Source organism: Callorhinchus milii, unplaced genomic scaffold (genome assembly GCF_018977255.1).
Source record: "Callorhinchus milii isolate IMCB2004 unplaced genomic scaffold, IMCB_Cmil_1.0 Scaffold5, whole genome shotgun sequence".
NCBI lineage: Eukaryota > Metazoa > Chordata > Chondrichthyes > Chimaeriformes > Callorhinchidae > Callorhinchus > Callorhinchus milii.
Genome location: NW_024704746.1, coordinates 11,912,779 through 11,936,409, shown reverse-complemented (window position 1 = coordinate 11,936,409; position 23,631 = coordinate 11,912,779). Strand labels below are relative to the sequence as shown.

The window sequence follows — 23,631 nt, the reverse complement described above, 5'->3', positions numbered from 1 at the left end:
TGAGCAAGGAAGGGGTGGGAGGTGGAAGAGAGAAGTGACTTGGTGAAAGACAGACAAGTCTCAAAAAAGAGTCCTGCAGGCTATAACCAGGTGGAATTTTGGACCTCAGGCTTCCTGTTCCATGTCACTGTATTGTTGGCAGCAAAGCAACTACGGTCAGGCACTAGAATAAGTAGAACAAAGTAAGTTTCTTTAATGTCTGCCATGAATTTGGAGTTGAAACTTATTATTTAAATTTTATTTCTTTTTCTAGTCTAAAATATCCATCAGCGTTGAGGAATGGGAAGATACAAAAGACACCAAAGATTACACCAGCTATCGCACAAATCACCACCGGAACTCCACATCAAGCGATCAGTCAGAGCATCCCTTACTGAGACGCAAAAGTATGCAGTGGGCAAGACGGCTTAGCAGAAAAGCACCAAAACACTCCAACAAAGTGACAGAAAGGATCAGTCGTCAGCGCTTGACGTTATGCAAAAGGTCAGAGAGACAAGAACTGGCTCACCTAGTGAAAAATCGAATGAAGCACCTAGGCCTTTCACCGACAGGTTATGGTAAGGGCCAAATGCTAATCCTAGCTGCTTTTGTTTGGACACGTTTTAAGATGCATGAAAAGTCACAAACATGCTGTGAAAATCTTGACTATATCCTCTTACCTTTACTGCATTTTGGCACACTAAAATGCTGTCTTTACTCAGATCACAAAGGGAGAATAATACCCTTTCATTGATTGGTATCACTCAGCACAGCGTACAAAATGGGCAAGAATGAAACTATGAAATGACACAAATGCTGAGGAAACTGTTTTCAAAAAGAAATAATGGTCATAAATATGTGTAGAAAAGAGCACATCTTTTGGACCAACTTCAAAGATGTGTTATTGAAATTCAGATGAAGAGACACAGTTTGCTCAAGTTTGACTCCTTGAATATGCTCCAGTTCTGCAACTCCCACCTTAGCCATCTGCTGCTTCACATGGATCAATGCAATATCAGATACAATCCTCTCTTCCCTGAACCCAATTTACAAATCTAAGGTTTGAGGTGCTGTGCTAAGGAGCTTATTATACAAAATTGTTCATCCTAATACAGATATTAACGAAATTACATCCTTTTGTCCTAGCTGTTTTAACGTCAAAATCCCACATGCTTTTCAGAGCCACTTGGTAGCTACAAAAGGTTATCTCAAGGTATAATTCCAACTACTTGCCTTTTCTATTCCACCTTTCTGTAGTTGCCAACTTTCTGGTATTTGTTCTTCAGCTATTTAATCACTGGATGCTTCTGGCTATTGCCTATAATGGCATAAGTATTCTAACAATTCACAAGGTTGGTTATCTTGCTTCTTGCCCTAGCAGGTCAATGTAATTTCCACACAATGTTTGGGTAGTTAGCTACTGATATGGATGTTGTCAGGTTCAGCAAGTTTGATTATTGGATGCCAAGCAAAACATCTCAATGTCAGTAAAGCAGAAGGAGAAAGACGTGGCCAAATAAAAATCCCCACTTCCCATAAGATGAAATCACAACTCTAATTGATTTTGCCCAAGAGAACAGGAGCTTTCCTTTCTGTTAAAGGAATATCTCTTTAGCCTTGTTCACATTACATGAAAATGTCCTGCGGTAATTTACAAGTATTATTCCAAGGCATGAATAAAAGAATGCAACAATCTGACTGGATTCATTACCAGGAATCTCTTTAATGTTTTATCAAGGTAAGACAAATAGTAACTTCTCCTTTGGATAGATGCTGTGCCCTAATACTACTCAGTTGTCAGGATGTTTTAAAATTATTTTTATTATTATAAATTACTAAATTTGTAAGAGATAAATCATTTGCTGTGTGAATTTAATTTCTCCATTTTTTTGTGGGGTAATGCCCAGATTATTAGAAATATTTCTGAATCCTCAGGTCCAACTTCAGCAGTTGCTGGGCAAAGAGGTGTCATGTAGTATTAAAAGCCAATCTTAAACATGTCCCCCGACATACCTGCTCAAAAACATTGTATGATACAAGACCACCCACAAAAAAGAAAATCATCCCATAAAACGGAAGTCGCAAGCCTTTTTTTAAAAAAAAATCACTCCGTAGTTTTTGTTTGCCTACTATACAGAAATTTGGGAGAGGGAAGGAGCGGTGGACAGATTTTTTCTTACATTTTTATTTTTTTTATTTTATATTTATTATTTCATTTTCTTACATGGTAATCTGCGAGCAGTTAGATTGATGGAACACTACCACTGGGAGGAGAACAAGAAGCTGCATTCAAACTTGAAATTTGATTTCATTCCTGCTTGTGACTCTGAGAAAGTGTTGTAATTATAAACTAAAGTACCAGGGTTTGCAATTTTATTCTTTTGGAGAAATGGAATTAGCAAACTTCTCTCTGAGTCATATCCAGGTTAAGATTGTTGCTCAGGGTGGAAAGAATCAATTGAATGTATCCTGCCTTGAAAAGGTAACTTCGTGGACAATGTTTGTAAATATTTTGCCCTTGAACCCCAAACTCATCCTGGGGATTCAGAGGCAAATAGTGATTTATTTTCTAGACACATGTTGGGTGGACGAGGCAAGGCATGTCAAGCCCTCCATTTTTCATTCTATTATCTCCCTTTCCCTGTTGTGTTTCTGACTTTTTATACTATTTTCTACCTCTTTTTTTTCTTTAAATCCTGCTTTAACTTTTTTCCGCCACCATTAATTTTGCATTATTCACTTTGCTTCTGACTTCCAGCTTCTTCCGCTCAATTTGAATTTTTCTGTTGAATCAATTTTTTTTAAGAAAAATCTAAATTGTACGGATGTGCGAATCAAAGGGAAAGTATCTGAAGATTGACTGGTTTTGCAACATCAACATGGCCCAGTCAATCTCTGATCCAATTTTAAAGCAGCAAGTCAGGATTGGAGATCAAAAGCATACACTGACAGCATGTGGGGGAACAGTGACCCGAGGTGCATTTATATTAGCGGTGGTCCTCTAATGGTTAAAATCAAATGAACATTAATAATGCCAATCATCTATCTTATAGCACTTAAAAATAATGACCAATGAAAAGCAGATTTGGGATTTTAGTGCAGATAGTGATCTGTACTTAGCCTAAACCTGATATAATTTTTTTTCTATTGTATTCATAGAAAAAAAATCCCAAAGCAAACGGTCCCTCTCACAATCGAACTGTGGCAGAAGAATGCATTGGCAGGTCCAATACATCAGAGGGCTTATTTTCTAACCTTACTGTTCATTAATCACATATTTTTTTCTAAAGTGTAGTTTCCAGAAGTGCTTCAGCATTCAATCATCTATTGATTTATTTATTTTTGACTTACTTTAATAAGAAAGGGTGGATGTTGCATAGCAACAACTTAAAAGTGAACCATGGTGCTTTCCATTTGAGACAATTCATACGGGCAGATTGAGAGAACAGTAAATGGATAAAATGCTGCATAAGATTCTCTGCTTTAAGGGATACTCTTCATGAAAGTCATGCTTTGCAAACCTATTATTTGTGACCAGAAAAGGGGTCAGGAAAGCTATGCAACATTTTATGGATAATTGCAGAGACAAATTGGCAGCGAGATCAAAGTTGATGGTCGACATTGTACTGCATCTTTCATGATAAAGCATTTTTAAAAGTGTAGCATAAATTTGGGTTAACCAATACAGTTTGGAAGTGGGTTGCATTGGAGCCCTGAGCAACAATTCACCTCGTCCTCCTGCAGTGTGAACGTAAATCTATTCTGTGTCTACTGCAGTCCAATGTACGGTCCATGGGGGGTGGACCAAGGCAACAGGACCAAGAGGGCCTAGGTTCAGGTTATTATTGGCAATTTTAGGACAGGTCCCTAGAAACTATTTTTGTATACTAAGTAATTCCTGGTTGTTGTTGTGGCACTCTGATGTGCATTGTACTTGGAAGTTAGAACCTGATAAGGGATAAAAAATGACAGTATTACGCATTTTACCATTATGTTTCAGAAATGTATCAATGTATAGTCAATCTGTGTCAGGTTTGATGATTACTCACCACAGAGATAAAGTTGACATGAAAGGTAAACTATGAGTGTTTGCTCATAGCACTTTGTTAAAATCAAAGGAGAGATTGTATACTGTCAGTTAATACTTAATCTGACCAGAACAAGTGAAATAGTTCAAATAATCCCCTTCACTCATAGCCAAGATTATTGACATAATTCCTCTTGAAAAATCAGAGAACCAATTCTCATGGGTAGGAACATAAATGTTATTCATCATGTAAAATCCTCAGGGTTTCCAAAAGAAACCAGAATGAACAGTACGAGTGGCAAGAGTTACATCACCTACTGGCAAAGTCCCACAAACATCTATGAAGTTAATATGACCAATTTATCTGAAGGATTTAGTGGCCGGGGCACTGGGAGAAAATTCCCTTCTCTTTTTGAATAGTTCCATCGGATCTTTAACAGCCACACACAGGATCTTGGTTTAATGTCTTATCTGAAGGGCAACAATGCTGGGAGAGTATTGTGGAGGTACCATTCCTTCAGATGAGACATTAAAGCAAGGTGCAATCCATCTGTTCAAGTGGATGTTAAAACTCCCATGGTACTATTCAACAAGAGAAGGGTGTTTCTCCCAGATACTTGACCAACAACCTCCCAGATTACATTGGTCATTCATTCCATGGCTGTTTGTGGCACATTGCTGTACTCCTGCCCCTTCACCTACAAAAGACTGAATCACTACATTGTACAAAAAATCTTGTAAAGAGTTTTGAGATGTTCTCCTGACATAAAAGGTGCATGATATCAAATGTAAGAATCATTTTTAGATTCTTTTAAAAAAGGCTGGAAATACTAATTTATTGGTGTCTCCAAACTGTTCCCTAGTCTGTGATTTTTGGAAAAAAAAAAAATTTTCACCCTGGTATCTTTGGAACAGGTGAGTAGACAGCTTGCTGAAAACAGACTGGAAGGTTGCAAAGAAGTAACCCTGTTGTTAATTGTCCTTTATTAATATAATGGACAGCTGGTTGGGATTGGCATTTGCTTCTTAATTTTCTAAACGTTTTGATTTAGCCACGCATTGTGTCTCTGTAACCATTCTCGTTTGTTTTGTTGCAGTCATTTAAGTGCTAACCATGCAACTGGAGTGATCATTAACTGATAGTTCAGTGGGTAAATATACAATTTGGCCTGGGATTAAATCATGCACATGGGAAAGTCCACTTCATGAGCCTGTACTCAAATTTATTTTAAAAGGGAATGAGATAGATGCTTTAAAAAGAAAATAATATTCTAGGGTGTGGGAAGCGAGTAGAAAAGTGGGATTAAACAACATCAACTTGCATTTATATAGCACACTTCATGCGGGTAGCATCTGTGAGTGCTCAGAGTAATTCAAGTAGGTGCTGCAAAACACCAGTACCACCTTGATGGGCTGGGTGGGCTTTTTCTGTACATTAACATTCTGCGATTCTAGTCTATGCTGAGGCCACAATAGGGATGCAATGTTTGGCCTCAGTGTCCTCAATTAGGAGGGAAAAATTAGCTACAGTCCTGCTCTTGACCTAGTCACTCCTGCAAGAAAGGTCACTTCTGTAGCCATTGCCTTTGTGTAGGATTGTGGTCAGTTGTGATCCCCATAAGATCAAATAGCTGTATAAACCTTTATATGTAGGCTTACAGATAAAAAAATGTTGGAAGAACCATATCCTATCACCTAAGAAGCACTTTATGAAGAAGAGGGGGAAATAGAGGAAGAATCTTCAGGTTTTTTTTTCCATGTGACAAAAACAAATCTAGTTTAAAAAAGAGTAAATATTTTCTTGGCCTTTCAATTATTTTTTGTTGGTTAAAACTAAAACTGCAAGTCCAATTTAATTGATACATTAGTGGCTTCCAGCTGTCTTGTCTGAAACTACATTTAATTTACTGTGTATTTGGGAAAATTAAAGTTAAACCTAATTACCAAAGCAAGTGAAGGATCACCCCATATATTTTCAATAAGACACTTGTTTCACTATGCAATTTGATAGGACTAGTTCATGTGATGTAGATTTATTGGCTTTAGTCTGTCTCAGGTTATATAGCTATGTAGTCATTTAACTCCAAATTGGTATACATCTTGCTCTGCAGTGAGTAACTCAAGCACATATTATCTTTCATCAATCCTGTAGGAAATTGTGGATGTGCTCTAATGANTTTTTTTAATAATCATGTCCTTTTTCTAGTTTGTAGGCAGAGTACAAATATACTGAAAGCTCTGCTCGATTATAAAGCGATCTCTTCGATTGTGTAAATCAAATGTCTGTTTTCATAATAATTCAAGAAATGTGGTAGTTCTATAAATACTAGTAACAATGTATTCCCAGCATCAGGTGAAATAGCTTTAAACCAAGAAATGATGATCCCCATTTTGGACGATGAGCTAATCTTATGAATATAATTTACTGCAGCTGAAAAAGTTGGAAAAAGGAGAAGTAGGAGGTAGCATCTTCTCGCACCATCTACCCTATTTGTTTTGCAAGCCTTTTTGACCTCTGAGAGCTGTCTGCAAGTGCTGTCAATGATGCCTTCAATCATTCAAGCTATTTTTAATCCTCCAAAGTCAATATGGACAGGCTCTGTCTGACCATTTGGCTTCTTTCAAAATCACTCTGTATGGTGCCCTGTCAGGAGACTACATGTGTGCTATTTATATCATGAGATCAGATTTGCTAGATTTGATAGTTATTTTTAAAGAGCATTTTTGTCATCTGGACATCTGGAATTAAGGAGAGAGGAAACCTTGTCTCTGCTAAACTTCCTGTGACACAAAGTTGACGAAGAACCAGTAAACATTTGGTTTACATTACATTCTGTCTAATATAGACATTATGTTGCAATCACAATCTATGTTAAAATACATTAGAATATACGGAAAAGAAATAGGCCATTCGGCCCAATTGGTCTACGCTGGTTTTTATTCTCCACATGAGCCTCCTCCTGCCCTTCCTCAACTAAGCCTTCAAGCATAACCTGTTGACATTTCATTCCATTTGGAACCAATGGGCATTACATTTGAGGAATGCAAGGAATAGATGTGCAATGTTCAACTCTTCCCTTACCATTAGATCAGGCACTATCCCTTTGTCCATCAGCAGCAACACTAATCCAAGCCATGTTCTGGTTATAGTAGTGATTAGATTTGCTCTGGCATAATTTTCACTCAGTACTAGCAATTTTTAATAGAAATGAGCTCTGAGTAACAATTCATCAGTCTTGAACAACTTCATCCCAGAGGCGACATGAATAGAGAGATATGTACGATTTTAAATAGGATTGAGAAAGTAAACCTGGAACAATATATTCAAATACACCAATGCAACAGAACACGAGCGCACAGGTTCAGGGTTGCAAAGGGCAATTTTAAAACAGGCACCTGGAAATATTTATTTACCCATAAGGTAATAATAATAATCCTTGCATTTGACATAGCGCTTTTCACGTCTTCTAGACTTCTCAAAGCACTTCACAGAATATGCTGTAAAGTGAATTGACTATTAATATTATTATGTAAAGGTAATTAACAATCGGAAAGTGTTATTAGGAAAGGTGGTTGAGGCCAGAATGTTGGACTCACAAGATCGGATGAGGAAAGCCCTTTGAACCATCACTGCAGAACACCCATCCCCCGTCACTGCATCAAACTACTCATCTGGATTTAAGAAAGAGCTTGATGATGTAATGGAAGGAAAGTAAGGTGGATATTCTGGAAAGATGGGATCAGTGGGCCATCCCTTGCGAATTTGTTAGCTTTGGTAATGTTTTGAATCGTATTTTTAATTTGTGTAAGCAGCATCTCAATTGAAACTGTAAGCCATTTGCTTGACATTGTAAGCATGACTGTATGCTATATGGACTTATGTCGATGAGTATGTGAGCTGGAATATTGATGTTCTTGTGGCATGATTTCAACCTGCTGCTGGCATTTAGCACCAGGGTACAATTGTCAAAGAGAGTGCATGGCCACACAACCTGATCGTTAAACAGGATCATTTATTCCTCCATAATGAGCAGTTAAAAATCCCTCAAAACAGATTGCAATTTAGTTTGAATCCAATCTATGTAGGATACATGGAATTGCACAGTTTGATTTTTGCTGGCTGAAACTGGAAATGGTAACTCCTTTAAAGTAGGTCTTACATAAGTCATCCAAGTGTCACCAAAATAATGTCAGAATACTGTTGTAAAGGATCGAAACATTTATGTCCAATAATTATCTGAATGCAAAAAAACTGTTTATCTCTCCCCACCTATCCAAAGCTTATATTAATGTTTTTAAATTCAGTATTGTGGCATAGTTTCTTTGCTAAAATTGTAAGAATCATCTAAAGTGATTAAAAACAGTTAAACCTTCCTCCAGATTATGTATTGGTTTTTATGTAAAAAGCATATTCTAAGAATATGCAGGATAGGATTTGTAGAATTTCAATTTATCGAACAAACATCTGTGGCCTCTAAAACAAGCTTAGGGTGAGTCACAGAAACAAAATTAATAGCTGCATGGAAAATGCCACAATATTATGGTTCTGTACTGAATCAAAAAAACTTAAAACCCACAAATAATATTAATCTTACTTTTGCACATGTCTCACTGATAATGAATATTAGAACACATCAATCCTCCATCACAGATATCTTTCTCCTTTGTACTAAGTACTACTGATCCGGCAAAATATTACAATACTATGACATTTGAAATAATCAAATACCTCCAAAATGTTATGGAGACATTCATATTGAAATAGTTGTGCTTAAATATAGTCCCACATGTCTCTGCATATCACATGTAAATTGCAATACCACAGAGCCAATTTCAAAGAGCAACAAATCAAAGTATTTCTTGAATCTCAGCATTCAATTGGATCATATTTTTCACAAGATAATAAAGATGATATCCATAGTTTGTGAGCAGTAAATGACAGCTTTTTACATTGAGACAATAGTTGAACAATTTACATAATTCCCTTGTCAGAATGGTTTACCCAATCCCAAGTGGTTAAAAAGGTGATGAATCTGTGCAGTACCCAGTTTTGTGCACAAAATATACAGTCAATTCACTTTACAGTATATTTTGTAAAGCGCTTTGATACGTCTCAAAGACGTGATAAGGCGCAATATCAAATGCAAGGATTATTATTTACTAACTATGAAATTATAGCATAAGGCAGTGGTGGCCAACCTTTATGATTTATGCCATACATTCACCGAGCGACGTTGTGCAAGTTACTGTCCAGGATAATTTTAATAGCTGTCCTGCTGAACAATTTGGAATCGTACATCTGCCCATCTCCACTTATTCTTAGAAGTTTGAACTAACTTTTCTGCCCTTTACTCCAAGACATTGTTGCTGATGGATCAGACAGTCAAGCTAGACTTGATCCAGCAGAGCAATCAGTGAATGCAAGGATTCTTTCCACTTAGTTCTCTTAACCTGCAAGCCAAAGCCCAAATGGGTTAGGTGGTCCTAGCTGAATTATGCAGCAAGAAGCTTGCCAATGTTGGCATAATGGTGAGCTGTGCAGTTTTAGCTGGTTAAACTCCAGTACCCCAATGAACAATCTGAGGTTCGTAAGCATTGGGTCTTGCCAACCTGTGCCTCGACTCTCAGCTATTAAATAGGCATGGTACGTCCATCCAGGAGAGAGCGTGCATTCTATACCAGACAAACAGAAACTTATGGAATTTCTATCAATTTGCTTTGGAGACGTAAATATGGAGCTGCTGTTTGCGTCAGGCACCCAGCTGGCCAAACCAAAAAATGTATATAGTAGAATCTCATTAGTAAGGGCTTTGTGGTAATGGGTGTTCACTCATAAGGTGGGTGTCCTGCGGACACAGTAACCGGAAAAAGATGGCCACATTCTCACCTAAAATCCTTCCCCCCATATTATTGCCTACATACAAATGTAGGCTCTGGATCCACAAATCCAACATCAGTAATAGATTTCTGGATATCCAATCTAGATTACTGCAACCCTTATTCTGTATAATCCAACAGTTGAACTCTTTTTACACTCTTTGAACTCGTTCCTCTTTCCTTCTACCTATTCAGTTCTTGCCTTGCACAATGCCAGTTTGGAGGGCGGGAGGTTAGGGAATGACCGGACATATTATGTGATGAAACAAAAACTGTGGATGGTTATGAATGCTTTTATTTTAGTAAATAGTTTCCTATTTCATAACGTACTGTCAAACAGGAAAATAGCAGTAGAGAATGCAAGAACTGGCCAATGGAAGGCAATGCTGAATAAACAAGGTGAACTGCACAGTACAGATGTTCTTCCTCCAGTGGACCTGCCCAGCTTCATAAATTGGGTAGGTCCACTGACCCCCACAGCAGGTTGTTTTAATGCTGCATTTGCAGCTGTGAGCCTCACCATTAATGAAGTATTACCCTCCCTTTAAGTCTGTAAATAAACACTGTGATTATGTTTTCTTTCTCACTCACCTCTGCTGGCAAGTTGAAATCTTCACAGCTTGTGCAACAGCTTCAAAAATTGCTGCTGATATTTGAAAAGATATGAATGGCAAGCACGTTGGGATTCATGCAATTAAAACCTCATCTGAATGCTAATGAGTTCACATCCAGAAAATCAGGACACAGTTAATACAAGGATATTTAAAAGTGAAAACAAATATTGGGGGAATTAATCATATTAATACCAAGCTACGTGGTCAGGTATTTGTGTAGGTGCATTCAAAAGGACCTGGATAAATGTAGCTATGCGGATAAGTAAGGAATAACATATAGATTTGATATGGATAAATACGAGGCTGTCCCTTAGAAAACACCCTGGTTGTGCACACGTCTGTACTGCTCTACTTTGATACACGCTTACTGTTTCTGCAACATAGCTGTGTGCAAAGTGGCTGTCGTGATTGCCTTCAAAAAAACATGCAGCTTATAGTAAATCCTGTGAAACACTATGAGACGTCCTCCTGACATGAAAGGCATTATATCAAATGCCAGGATTACTAAAGTGCAAGTCAGGATTTATTTTGGTTTTATACAACAGAAACCAAGCTGTGTTTTTCCACCCTGCACACTCTGTGTGGAATACAACTTAAAATGTTGTGAAGCAAAGGAATTACAATGCTGCAGAAAAGAAAAAAATGAATTTCAAAATGAAATCAAGCTAGTTTTTTTAAAAAAATGAAAACGGTTTCCATCCTTTTAAGAGGGACAGTAAAATGAATAAGAAATGGGAGTCTTTGGCAACATTTTCCATCATCTGGTTCAGGCACTATAAAATTCTAGATGCAGATGTTCATTGGTCACTGGACTGAGGAATGGCTAGAAATGAAATGTCATTGTTTTTTCTTTTATATTTTGAATATTCCAAGCACACCTTGTATTTAAAAATCACAGGGAAAATAAATACAGGAAGATTTAGTTAATTCGTTCACAATACTATTATGCGAATGGAGTTTTACAATTTCACAATTACTATTCAGTTATACATTTAGTTTTTTTAATTGTTTTGTTCATTATAAATGAACACGTATTTCGAAACCTTCCAACAATACTCATTCAATGCCAAGAGAAGTCAACTCTGAATGTCCTCCTGACATGAAAGGCACTATATAAATTGTATTGCAAATGCAACTCTCAAAAGCACCTATTCATTATGAAACTGTTCTACTAACTTTAGCATTCTTCCCTCAAACCAACAGAGCTTTGGAACATTACTTCAAGATTTGATTCTGACCTTCTTATCCCTGAAATCTTGTACTTACTACTGACAAATGCATGACTTTGAAGGTGTGACACGTACTCCTGCACATACATTTCTGGCCTTGGCTTATGAAAGTTTCCAAACCAAGATCCTCTAACAATTAAAAGGAGATTAACTGTACAGTTTTCTCAGAATCCTTGCAGAACTTAGAAATGTCAAGCTGTACCTATTGATCGGCAAAATTTTATTTTTAACGTGTTCTTTTATAATGCTTTTAATTTCAAGTAGCATATAGAAAATTGTAATGAGTTTTTTTTTCATGTGACACCTCATTTCCTTTTCACCCTGTATCCTTAATTGGAGATGTGCACATCACTAATTGAGCCATGCTTGTTGAGTAACACACTCCTGAGATTCAGTTTGATTGATGTGGTGTAGGAAATCATTTAGGTTCTGTCTAATTGCTGAATCTTCCTTTTAAATCGGATTTGTTACTCAGGGGGAAAAAAACATGCTGTTTTCTGACCATAATATAATTGGAGGATACCAGAGTAGTATTGACTTCCAGCGAATTTTGACACCTTGTTAGGTTGTTTATGTTAATTAGAACAAAGAACATGTATTTCAAATGAGTTCAGGCCTCAGTTTGCTTTCTATTATTGCTTTATATATGGTAATAAAACTGGAAATGATAACATGAGATATTTGCATATATCCAGTCTTATTACCTGGTAGCATCAGTGATTGGATATATACAGGGAATAACATATTGTGAACGGTGCAATCTGGCCTTTTATTACAGCTATCAAACTGCGCATCTGATTAATATGATGGCACAAGTGGATTACTTGGAACTCTCACACACGCAAACTTTGCACAAGTTACTTGTCTGTCAGAGCAAATGGTTATTTTAAATGTTTGCCCCCGAATGAAGACTTTATCATGGATTTATGTCTATTTGCCCAAAACAAATTTATCTTATGACATTGTTTTACTCAAACTCTTTAAATCTTGTCACTGAACGATCAGACATTTCTCTTATCTATCTTTAGCACCCAAGAAAAGCATATTACTATACAAAATAATGCAATAACCCATTCAGTGCTAAAACTGATTTAAGCCAGTGCAGGCTTATATCAGACTTGTTCACAGAGAGACGTACACAAATAAAAATTTACTATGAAAGTGATGTTGCTAAACATTAGATAATTGGAGCCCTTTTATTATCGCTCTCATCCCAGGACAAAATTTGGCGATATTAGGATTTCATTTTGAGATGCTGTTTACAATCATAAATAGTCAATATTGTAATAACTACATGGCTATCTATGACTTCAGATGGTGGAGATTTACTTAAATTGGTAAAAAAAAGTGGTGTGTTCAAGGACACAAGTCCTTACTATTGGAGGTTTGAATGGCCAAGGTCATCTTTCAATATAAGGTAGGCTTCTGCCCTCAAAGGGAGGTGTGAATTGTTCCACATATGTCCTACTAACATAGTCAACATAACATCCACTCTATCTGTATGAGACGAGGGTGTGCTGTTCTGTGTATAGTGCAGCAGTAAGTTTAACACACAATGACGATGTGAACTTAGAACAAGAAATCATATTAAAAGGGCACATTGAATAAAATAATGGGCTCCGTTTTGTGCAATTTTTAATTAGATTCCAGAAGTCGCTGCTAAACCGCAAATTGGATCCCAAGACCTACATTTGTAACATTACACATCTCAAAAAGTCTCAAAAAATGTCCTATATTGATTGAGTTTGAAATAATGGCTATGAACAGATGCCTAAAGAAAGCAATTGACATTTTATCCACTAGCCCCTTTAAAACTCCTTTGAGAATACAGGGGCAAATTGAGATGAACACATTTCTGGGTGCTTGCTTGAAATCTTACCCAGGAAATAGAATGTCTTTGATGTTTTGGCAGAAATAGTTTATAATAATGTAATTATTAACTACAATAATAGTAATAAAAATCCTTGCATTTGATATAGTGTCTTTCATGTCAGGAGAAGGTCTCAAAGCGCTTCACAGGATTTTCCGTAAAGTGTTGTGACTGTGCCATTTGTAGGCGAACATGACTGCATGTTAATTTGCATACAGCAGTGTCCCCAAAACAGCCATAAAGTGAACGACCAATTTTATTTATTTGTTGACCATGACACTGGGAGAAACTACCTTCTGTTTCTGAATATTCTATAGGATCTTTAAAGTCACTGAACTTCAGTTTAACGTCACTCCAGCAATGTGGAGGATCCCTAACACTGCATTGGAGTGCCAGCCTAGACAATGTGAGTTCGAAGTTCCAATGTGGGGTTTGAACCCATAATGTTCTCACTCAGAGAGGAGAATGCTACCAACTGAGCCAGGATGACATCTCCACAGAAGGATTAGGTGAATGGCTTTTTCTCATTCCCTACTTCTGTCATATTCTAGGCGTTCAGAAATGATGTTCCACTGGGCAGCCAATCATACTCACAATTACTTCTACTTCTACCAGTTCAGTTGTAGGATACATTTATTCTCACGATGAGACTATTTTGATGAAATATGTTGTTATTTTCAAGTTACACACTCACGACCTGAGAAAGTAAAATAATCTGTTCTAGTGATTCTTTGGAATATAGGCTTTTAATCATTTTGGAGGAATCAATGTTGAAAATGCAGCAATTTCAAGGTGGGCTGAGTGTTTATTGTAGCCAAGCTGATATTTGCTGTTTTTTATTTCATCAAACTGTCACCAATGCTTATTCAACCCATTTCTGACAAAGTGACATTCTGCCGAATCAAACATGATTTTGCTATAAAAGGATAGTTCTCCACTGCAGTGCCATCAGATTCTTAGGGAAATTTTTCCTAGCACAGAATAATGCCTTCTCTTATATTACATTTGTTTTTGTATAGTCAGTTCATTTGTCAACTAATTTTAAACCAGACGTCTAGCTACTTTTGGTCCAGCAGAAGTCAATTAATGTATTAAATGAAGCTAACATAACATCTTTCCCATGTATAACACAGTCTAGTGACTAAATACTTGGTGGTATATCTCACATCACATTGTGGAGTCCTGTAGCTCAATGGTTAGAGCACTCGCTTTGCAAGCGAGAGACCTGAGTTCAATTCCAGGTAGGGCGAAACCTTGGGCAAGTTTCCTTACTCCACACGCCTAATAATAATCCCTCCAAAACCAAAAACAAGAAATAATTCGTCATTTTCAATCTACGACTGTTTGTGGGACATTGCTGTGCGCAATTGGCTGCCGCGTTCGCCCACAAATATACAGTCAATTCACTTTACAGTGTGTTCTGTGAAGCGCTTTGGGACGTCCTCCCGACGTGAAAAGCGCTATATCAAATGCAAGGATTATTATTATTATTATTATTATCATCATATATTTAAATATGTGCATAAAATCCACATATCAGTAATATCTATTGTGCCTAGTTGGTATTAGTACATACACACACAACTACAAACATATAAATGACTAGCAGCAAGTTAAAAATATTAATTTAAGAAATGATTCTGCTGTTATAACTAAAAATAACACTGGTATGGTAGATAAATGTTAAAGGCACTGCATGGATTACTGCAGTAAAACCGACTGTCGAACATTTGTTGTTTATGTATAATATTCAGTGTTTGTTAGCCTTACCCTTAGGGAGTGGTCAAAATGAGGTAATATGACAAGTTATTAAAAAAGAAGATCCCTTGGAGGGTTGCCAGGCCTGCTTACTGAGGGTTCAGGTTTTCATAATTAGACTTCTGCACATGTTATCTTTGTGCACATAAGGAGCTCCTCAACATTCAACTGGTTAATCAGTGCATTGGTGTGGCATCCGTTTCTGTCATTTGTACACGAGTAACGAAAATGACAGTTTGAAGAGCCTGGCTATCCTGGCTCAGGAAAACAGAAGGTGCTATTTCATGTGCGCCTAGACTTCAAAATCCAACAGCAACTTGCATTTATATTGTGCCCCTCACACAGGTTAGCTTCCCAGAGCACTTTATTCAAGTTTGGAAAATGACCGGTTCATACACCACAATTCCTGCACTCCAGTTTTCTTCTCCCATGACAATAATGACTCCCAAGGTACAAAAGATACTGCTGCTTTCAATGGCTCATTACATCAATTTAAAAAATCCATAGGCCAATACTGGAAGAACTTTAATTATCCTTGTATTTGACATAGTGCTTTTCATGTGAGAAGGATATCACACAATGCTTGAAAGGATATATAAAGTGTAGCAACTGTGTATTTGTAGGAGAACAAAAAATGAGGCACACATTATCAGGAGCATAGGGTTGGCATCTTAAACAAATCCTCAGATCCCTGGACTGTTCAGGCAGAGTCTTCCTGTATGAATGTTAAAATGTGTTATAGATATTACAGGTTACATTCAATTAGTGGCTTTCTATCTATATTGTATCCATTTTACGCCATATTTAATTTGCTTTAAAATATTTCATTATTCTTGAATGATTATAAATATGAAGTATAAGGATTATTACTATAATTAAATCTTCCGAACCTTGTTCAGAACGGGGAAACATTATAGTGTAGCCTTTCTCTATTGAATGTAAAATAGAGAATTTTTCACCTCATTAGTCACCTCAATTTGCTTGAAAGTCAGAATGACCAATAAGGGGAAAAAATGAATTCTATTATATTTTGTTCTTCTAAATTGGGCCATTCTCATACGTGTGTGTCTGTGGTCACCTTTACTTCAGCTTGCTAGGTTCTGAACTTTGCTAGCATCCTTTCCTGAAGCAGTTTTCATATCAATGAACAGCTGCTCTGTATAGCACATCCAAAACAGATCTCAAGATGTTAAAATAGCTCTCAAACGTCACCGGCAAACATATCTTCAGGCTATAAGACATTTTATTCACACAACGTTGTTCATTACGATCATCTGCAACTCATTTGAGGGAATAACTTATTTGAACTCACATTCTCAACTCAGATAAAATTTTTAACAAAAGTTAAAGAATAAAGGACTTCATATATTATTTTGCTCCCTGGATAAACCCTTGAATGAGTTTGTATTCTTTGATTTCTGTCAGTGAATTACTGTCTATAAATTATATTCACAGAAAAGTGAAATATATCTGGAAATGTCATATTTCAATTCCCTGAATCATTTTAGGCAAACAATCTTTATCTACATTGCTTAGAATGTTTGCTAAGACACATTTCGGATCATTTAACAAAAGTCATTAAATTGCACCATTTGAATTCCGTTGCAGCACTTACTTAATGATTGCTTTTATAAAGCCCAAATCTGTATTAACTATTTAGAGGAATGCATATGATAAATTTAAACTGGTAGTATTTACATACAAATATATATATGTATATAAAATAAAGTAATTAATTGAAAAATATTGCCAGTTGAGGTAGCAGATGTTCACCCTCACCCCATTTCCAAACTAATGACTTTCATTTGAAACAATTGTGGAGTCCTGTAGCTCAGTGGTTAGACCACTCGCCTTGCAAGCGAGACACCTGGGTTCAATTCCGGGCAGGACGAAACCTTGAGCAAGTTTATTTACTCCTAATAATAATCCCTCCAAAACAAAAACAATAATAAATTGGTCATTTTCAATCCACGACTGTTTGTAGGACACTGCTGTGCGCAATTGGCTGCCGTGTTTCGCCCACAAATATATGGTCAATTCACTTTACAGCATATTCTGTGAAGCGCTTTGAGACGTCAAGAAGACTTGAAAAGCACTATATCAAATGCAAGGATTATTATAATTTTGCATTTAACATATTATATCCTGTAGTTCATCTTTTGAGCTTTCCTGCTTTCAAGCTCTCTTAATTTTTCAGGAACCATCTTAGATTGAAAGGAACTCTACCATTTTATAATTTTTAATAACAGTTCAGTAGCATATTCCAAAAAGCCAAGTGGCTTAAGACAAGCTTTTGCAGTACCAAGTAGAAATCTGTCAGCAATGCAATTTTTCACCACCAGCAAAAAAAATGGCTTCTTTGTGAAGAGTACGTAAGGAAAGATAGCATTTTTATAGCCCCAAACTATGTTACTCAAAGGGTCAAACAAAGATAATTATCTGTGAATTTCAATTTTAAAGACAGGTTTGTGGTACAGCTGCAGAATGGAGATGTAGTGGAGTTCTGTCCTTGAAGTTTATTTGAGAGAGTACACTTTAGTGCAGGTAAGTAATGGGGTTGATGTTTGTTCTATCGCCATCTTAAAACAATGTACAATGAAAAAAGGCTACATTTTAACAACATTTAATGCTTGAGTCACTTTGATCTCATTATGCCATAACGTAAATCAACAAGTGATTAAACAGTGGAAAAGAGAAGGAAATGTATCTCGGGAGACAATTAGTTGTGCCTCTAGCAGGTAATTTGGATGATACAAAGTCTATAGATAACCATTTCTGGAGCAGTAACTCATGTATGACGTAAGCTATTTTCTGTATAACATATTCATGGATGGCAGAAAAGAAATGTTTCTACGGCTTTAGTTGCAAAAATGATTAATATGTCAGATTAGAGACGTTAAGTGCAAGCTGTAAAAGATGGTGAGAATAAACTTTTTTTAAAACAAGAACTGGAAAACATGGAATATTTGAGAGTTCAATAGATTTTGTAATAGGTCACATAGCCTTTGAGCTATCAGACACTGCTTATTAGAAGCGGTTGATATAGTGAACATGGTTAGATTAACACACGGCCTAACTGTGGTTTAAGGGCATGATAAAAACGCAAGGCAAGGCACTAGCAAGATAAGCTTGTAGGCGAGTAAAGCTGTAATTGAAATAAAAAGAATAACACAATGGTGCTTAGATTGATGAAAAATGCTACAAAGGTAAAGGAATTAATCTCTGTATTCAATCAATTGCTAAGTGTTCCAGAAATAGCTTTCATCTGTCAAGATAATCGCCTCATAGGAAACCCCAAGATGTGACCCTAAAAGGTGCAAATTGATGTTATTATTAGTCAGATTCCATCTAATTACCCAGATGCAGGCTATTGTCTGACCAAATCATTGCAGAAATGAAAATGAAATAAGAGACTAATTAGTTTAACTGAATATAACAACAAGAAGGAAGGAGTGAATTCCTGTCTTCCAACAACAATCCTTTAATTGATATACCAAATCTTATCACGTCTTCAAAACATTTCAAAGTGCTTCACAGGATTTTAATGTAAAGTGACTGTGTATTTGTCGGCGAATTTGAACATGACACTGTCCCACATATAGTTTTGAAGTGAATGGCCAGGACACCAGGAAGAACTTTGGTCTCTTTTTGACCAGAGCCATGAGATCTTTAATGTCCACCCGAATAGGCAGATGGAACCTCAGGTTAATTCTCATCTGGAGATCAGCATGTCCGAGGATACAGCAGTTCCCCAGTGGTGCTTCGGAGAGTCAGCCTAGACTATGAACTGAAAGTCATGACATGGCCTTCAACCTACAACCGTCTGACTAAGAGGCAAGAGTGCTACCAACTAAGCCAGGCTGACATTTGGTAAAGACACATGATCATGTGAATGGTGCAAAGTATAAATGGCAGAATTCCATTCTTTAGTATTTCTGCTGCCCAGAAAACAAAATATCACCCTTCAAAGGTGAAGTAAATCAATTTGTGAAAAGCCCAATCCAATAGCGATTAAACCAAGAAAATGCTAGAAACAGGAAATGCAAGGTAACAGCCAGGATACAGTTGCAAAAGATCATCAGACACTGCACAGTGCAAAGAAGAAATGCATGGCCAAAGGCAAACAAAAAAGGACTTAATTATATTAATGCACCATCCCATAATGCCCATTTGTTCACTTCCAGTTAAAAGTTATCCAAACTAAAATTCAGAGAGAGTTAAAAACAAATTCAAGATGACACCCAATGAATGCTAGAACAACAGCTGCTGCTGCAACCTCACCAATGTTTATCCTTCTCGTTGCCTGAACTGAATAACAAATGACTATTGAAAATGAATATTTGAATAAATTCAGTTGAGAATTTGCAGTATGCAAAAGGTGTTCCCTATGAATCAAAGCTGACATTTAACAAGGCTGCTGTGTGATACAAGCCTCAGCCGGACTGTCAAGAACAGACACAAATCACTAGGAGGTGATCATACTATTGGGTTAATTCCACCAGTAATCAAACACACCCATCTCCAAGCTTCTTACACACCAGGGACCAGTCAAAGGAAAAATATGTATCCTTTACATTTTACCACAAGGAAACCTGATGCACATTACCTTCTAAACTACCAGAACAAATGCTCCTTCACTAAACGACCATCAAAATGGATACAAACCACTTGAGTCCCACTTCAAAAAAAATTATATTTACGTTGTACATAAAGTGGATCAAAACAGCCAAATTTGGTGCAAACCAATATAAAATATTAAGTTATTTTGCACATGTGCACTGTTTTCTTAGAGACAGACTGTCTGAATTAACCTGAATTTGATCAACTTGAATTCAAATTCCCATTGAGGTTATTAAGTGAATTCCTAGTTGTTTGTCTAGTTGTCAGTATTTAGCGTTAACAAACTTTCAATGAATATTTGTCCTGAATGGGATTTTTTGAAATCATTCCTCAGGTAGGGACCATTGATTTTATATTGAATATTATGTGGAATAATCAGATACATATGCAATCATAAAGGACAATGCACGGTGCAGAAAAGTGCAAGAGGAACAAATACTGTAATTTTAATACAACATATTTCAGGCAATACTAGTTTATAAGCCAAATAGCTTCCTCTTAATACAATCTATTCTTATCAGAAATTAAGTGCAATCGCTCTGCATGAGTTTAATTTGATCACTTACAATTTACGTTAAAATGAAATAGGTTCTACATCTTTGTTTTGATGTGAAATTAAGATGAATGTTTCCTAAGCAGTGCTCCAGTTTTATTGGAGTAGCAAAGCTTCTATTCCAAATATGGACAATAAATAGGACCATTAATGGCTTGTATTTTATTGCCATGCTTCTACAGCAGAGTGCCTTTGAACCAGCTCTGTTCTTTGCCCAGATGTAAATAACCTGGCCTTTGCTGCAGAGAATGCTGGGAATGGGATATATGGACTCAGTTGTGAACTTGCTAAATGACATGACAGCAAGAGAGGCTCAAGGCAATATTGTGACACATCTTGTTCTTTAGGGATTGGTATACTGTAGCCATAATTAATTGAAATAGTTATGGTGATATGTTCGACGTTGCTCAGCCATTTAATCTGAGATAAAAGAACAAATTTAATTATAGTTTTTTAAGTTAAAATGTCTGTACCACAAGAAAATTTGAGATACTGTCTTCTATATTCAGCAATGTAAGCGCTTAATTTCATGAAGATAACCTGCTCTGCTATAAAGCTGCATTCCTTCTCAGTGTTTCTAAACTAACACAGAAGTTAAATAAAATGAGATTTCTCACCTATCAGGTTCCATTAAAGGTGCGAGTCAAGATCTGCACTTATTTCAATGTACAAAATACTCTGTATGCATTGAGCATAAGAGCATAAAGCATGAATTTGTAATTCATATATCTCTCATGCGAGCAATCTTGTCCTGAGGACAACACAAAACTAGAAGCGGCAATAATGGCTGAGAAATTATTCAATGTGCCTCATTCTGGAAGCTTAAGGGTCACGGTGATATTTTTCTCGCTGCTCTCCATCTGATGTTCTATGCAACAGGCTGACTGCCTTTGACTTTTAATTTTTCTTTAACCAAAGTTCCAACAGCTACATCACAAGGGAAACAGCTGAACTATGCTCAAGGTTTCCTTTCAAATTGCTCTAATGGAAGCTTTATAGTCCAGAAACTTATTTTTGAGAAAAATCTCAGGGAACAGGTTTGCAAACCTGATATGTTATCAGGTTATAAAGCCCTCTGATATGTTATCCTACTTGAATGGAGCTATATAAATGCAAGTTGTGCTACTCTATTTTATATATATATAACGGAACTCCTAAGAAACAAAATTCTATAGAGAGGTATTCTCAGATGCAATTGCTGCACTGTTATGATACTGAAGTACATACACTGAATATCATTCAACTTAAAATGTATTTATTTCACCAGATGAAATGAATGATCACCAGAATACTCTGTCATACATTCTCATCAATCCTTCCCCAGATATGAGACTGGGACTGAATGATATTGTGTAAGTATTTTTATTTTTTTATATATACTTATATATAGTCAAACAAGAGCTTGCAGCCAGAGTTATCTATGACGAGGGCAAATGCCACATAAAATTAACCATGGTGGTTGCTCAAAACCAAAAAAAAGCTAGTGAATTTGTGGTGGAGTATAGTTTAATGCATGTTAAAGGAGCACTGGCTGAGCAGATGATGTTTAGCTTTGCATTTGAACTCTTTCACTAAAAGAACAGAGCTCCAGGCAAATGCACTCTCACTGAGAGAAAACATGATGTGTGAAGATTTGCTCCTAGCGCTTATTTTACATTCAGAATGCAACTGCGCCCGTTCTTGTGCTCCCAGAATAAATATGGGAGCCTGACAAAAGCTAGCAATATTTAGGATGTTGCTAATGTGGTCATGATTTTACCGAGCACTGACAGTCAAGGTACATCTCCACAATTTTGTAGAGAATACACTCTGGCAATGAATGAGCCATTCTAAGCCAGTCTACTGGCCTGTATGACTGCACTGAAATGACTCAGTGCGTCCAAAAGCAAATGGCGTATTAACTCTGCAGTCCACGAATATTGCAACACTGGGGTTAGATGTAGGCTTTGTTCAGCATTGTTGTTACCAACTGTGGTAAGTAAGGTTGGATGTTACTGAGAATTTATATTCTTCTAAGAGCTCCAGGTCTCAGTCACCAGTAGGCAGAACATAGCTTGGACATGCCTATAAGAGGACAAGCCTCTAATGACTTGTCTATTCCCCTGTAAGCAAAATAATATCACTTCCTTTTCACAACATGGAATCATATCATAACTGCAATTATTATTATACAAAACATTACCATTTTGAATGTCACAGCTTTGTTTTGTTTTTACTTTATTCTTAGCCTGTTTCGATTCTCTTTTTCAATTACATTTCTATTTTCATCCACAGCTATCTGATCCGGCCTGATCCTCTGGCTTATGTCCCAAACAGTACCCATAGTCGTAAGAGCAGCGTCTGCAACAATAGCGGAGGTGGACAGGACACAAAGGATGAAACCCAACTTTAAAATCACTCAATATTCTGAAAAATCTTTAGAAAACCCTTACGTTTCTAAAAGTAATACAGTTTTCAGCCACCACTTATCTTTTAAAAAAAAGTTGAAACAGATGTGTATGAAGTAACAGTTGTTGAAAATAGTTTACCTGTGACTAAAGAAATTAAATCAGCATATTTTAAGCAGTGCAAATCAATCTCACTCAGAGTATTGCAAATACCTTTGAGCCTTCGGTCAATAACTAGTCTTTGTATGCTAACAATGTCGTACTGTTTCAATAAACTTCATCATCAATCTCTTTGAAAACCCACATGACTGAACAGAAGAAATATAATGAAAGGTATTGCACTCACAGATCTATGGCTGCTGCAGGAGTATTGAGGTCTGACAGCCAATTGTTGGCAATTAACACACCGGGAATAAATATTAGTGGGTAAACCAAGTTTATCACAAGCTAATTTATATTAAAATTAATACACAAGGATTATTGAATAAATAATGTTAAACATATAGGTATATTGAAATCTACATATAAAATTGTGTATTTTATCCATTATTTGTCATCTTGTATTAATTGGTTAAACATTGCACGGCTCTGGGTTTGAATCCAGGTCAGTCAACTCAGCACTTCACTCTTTCAAATGCTTTGTATGGGTAACCCATGTAGTTATTATTTTGTTCTCCCTTCTAATCAATAGGTATCAACAACAATAAGTTTATAGTC

The 23,631-nt window shown here is 36.6% G+C and overlaps 1 protein-coding gene across 1 annotated transcript in view; it reads left to right on the top strand.

Annotated features, from left to right (window-relative positions):
* Positions 1-23,383, top strand: part of kcnt2 (potassium channel, subfamily T, member 2) — a 134,342-nt gene extending 110,959 nt beyond the window's left edge. The window contains exons 27-29 of the mRNA XM_007895673.2: positions 254-557; positions 21,795-21,879; positions 22,802-23,383. Of these exons, the coding sequence (XP_007893864.1) occupies positions 254-557; positions 21,795-21,879; positions 22,802-22,919 (507 nt within the window). The 3' untranslated portion in view covers positions 22,920-23,383. The remainder of the gene's footprint in view (positions 1-253; positions 558-21,794; positions 21,880-22,801) is intronic.
* Positions 23,384-23,631: the final 248 nt, after the last annotated feature.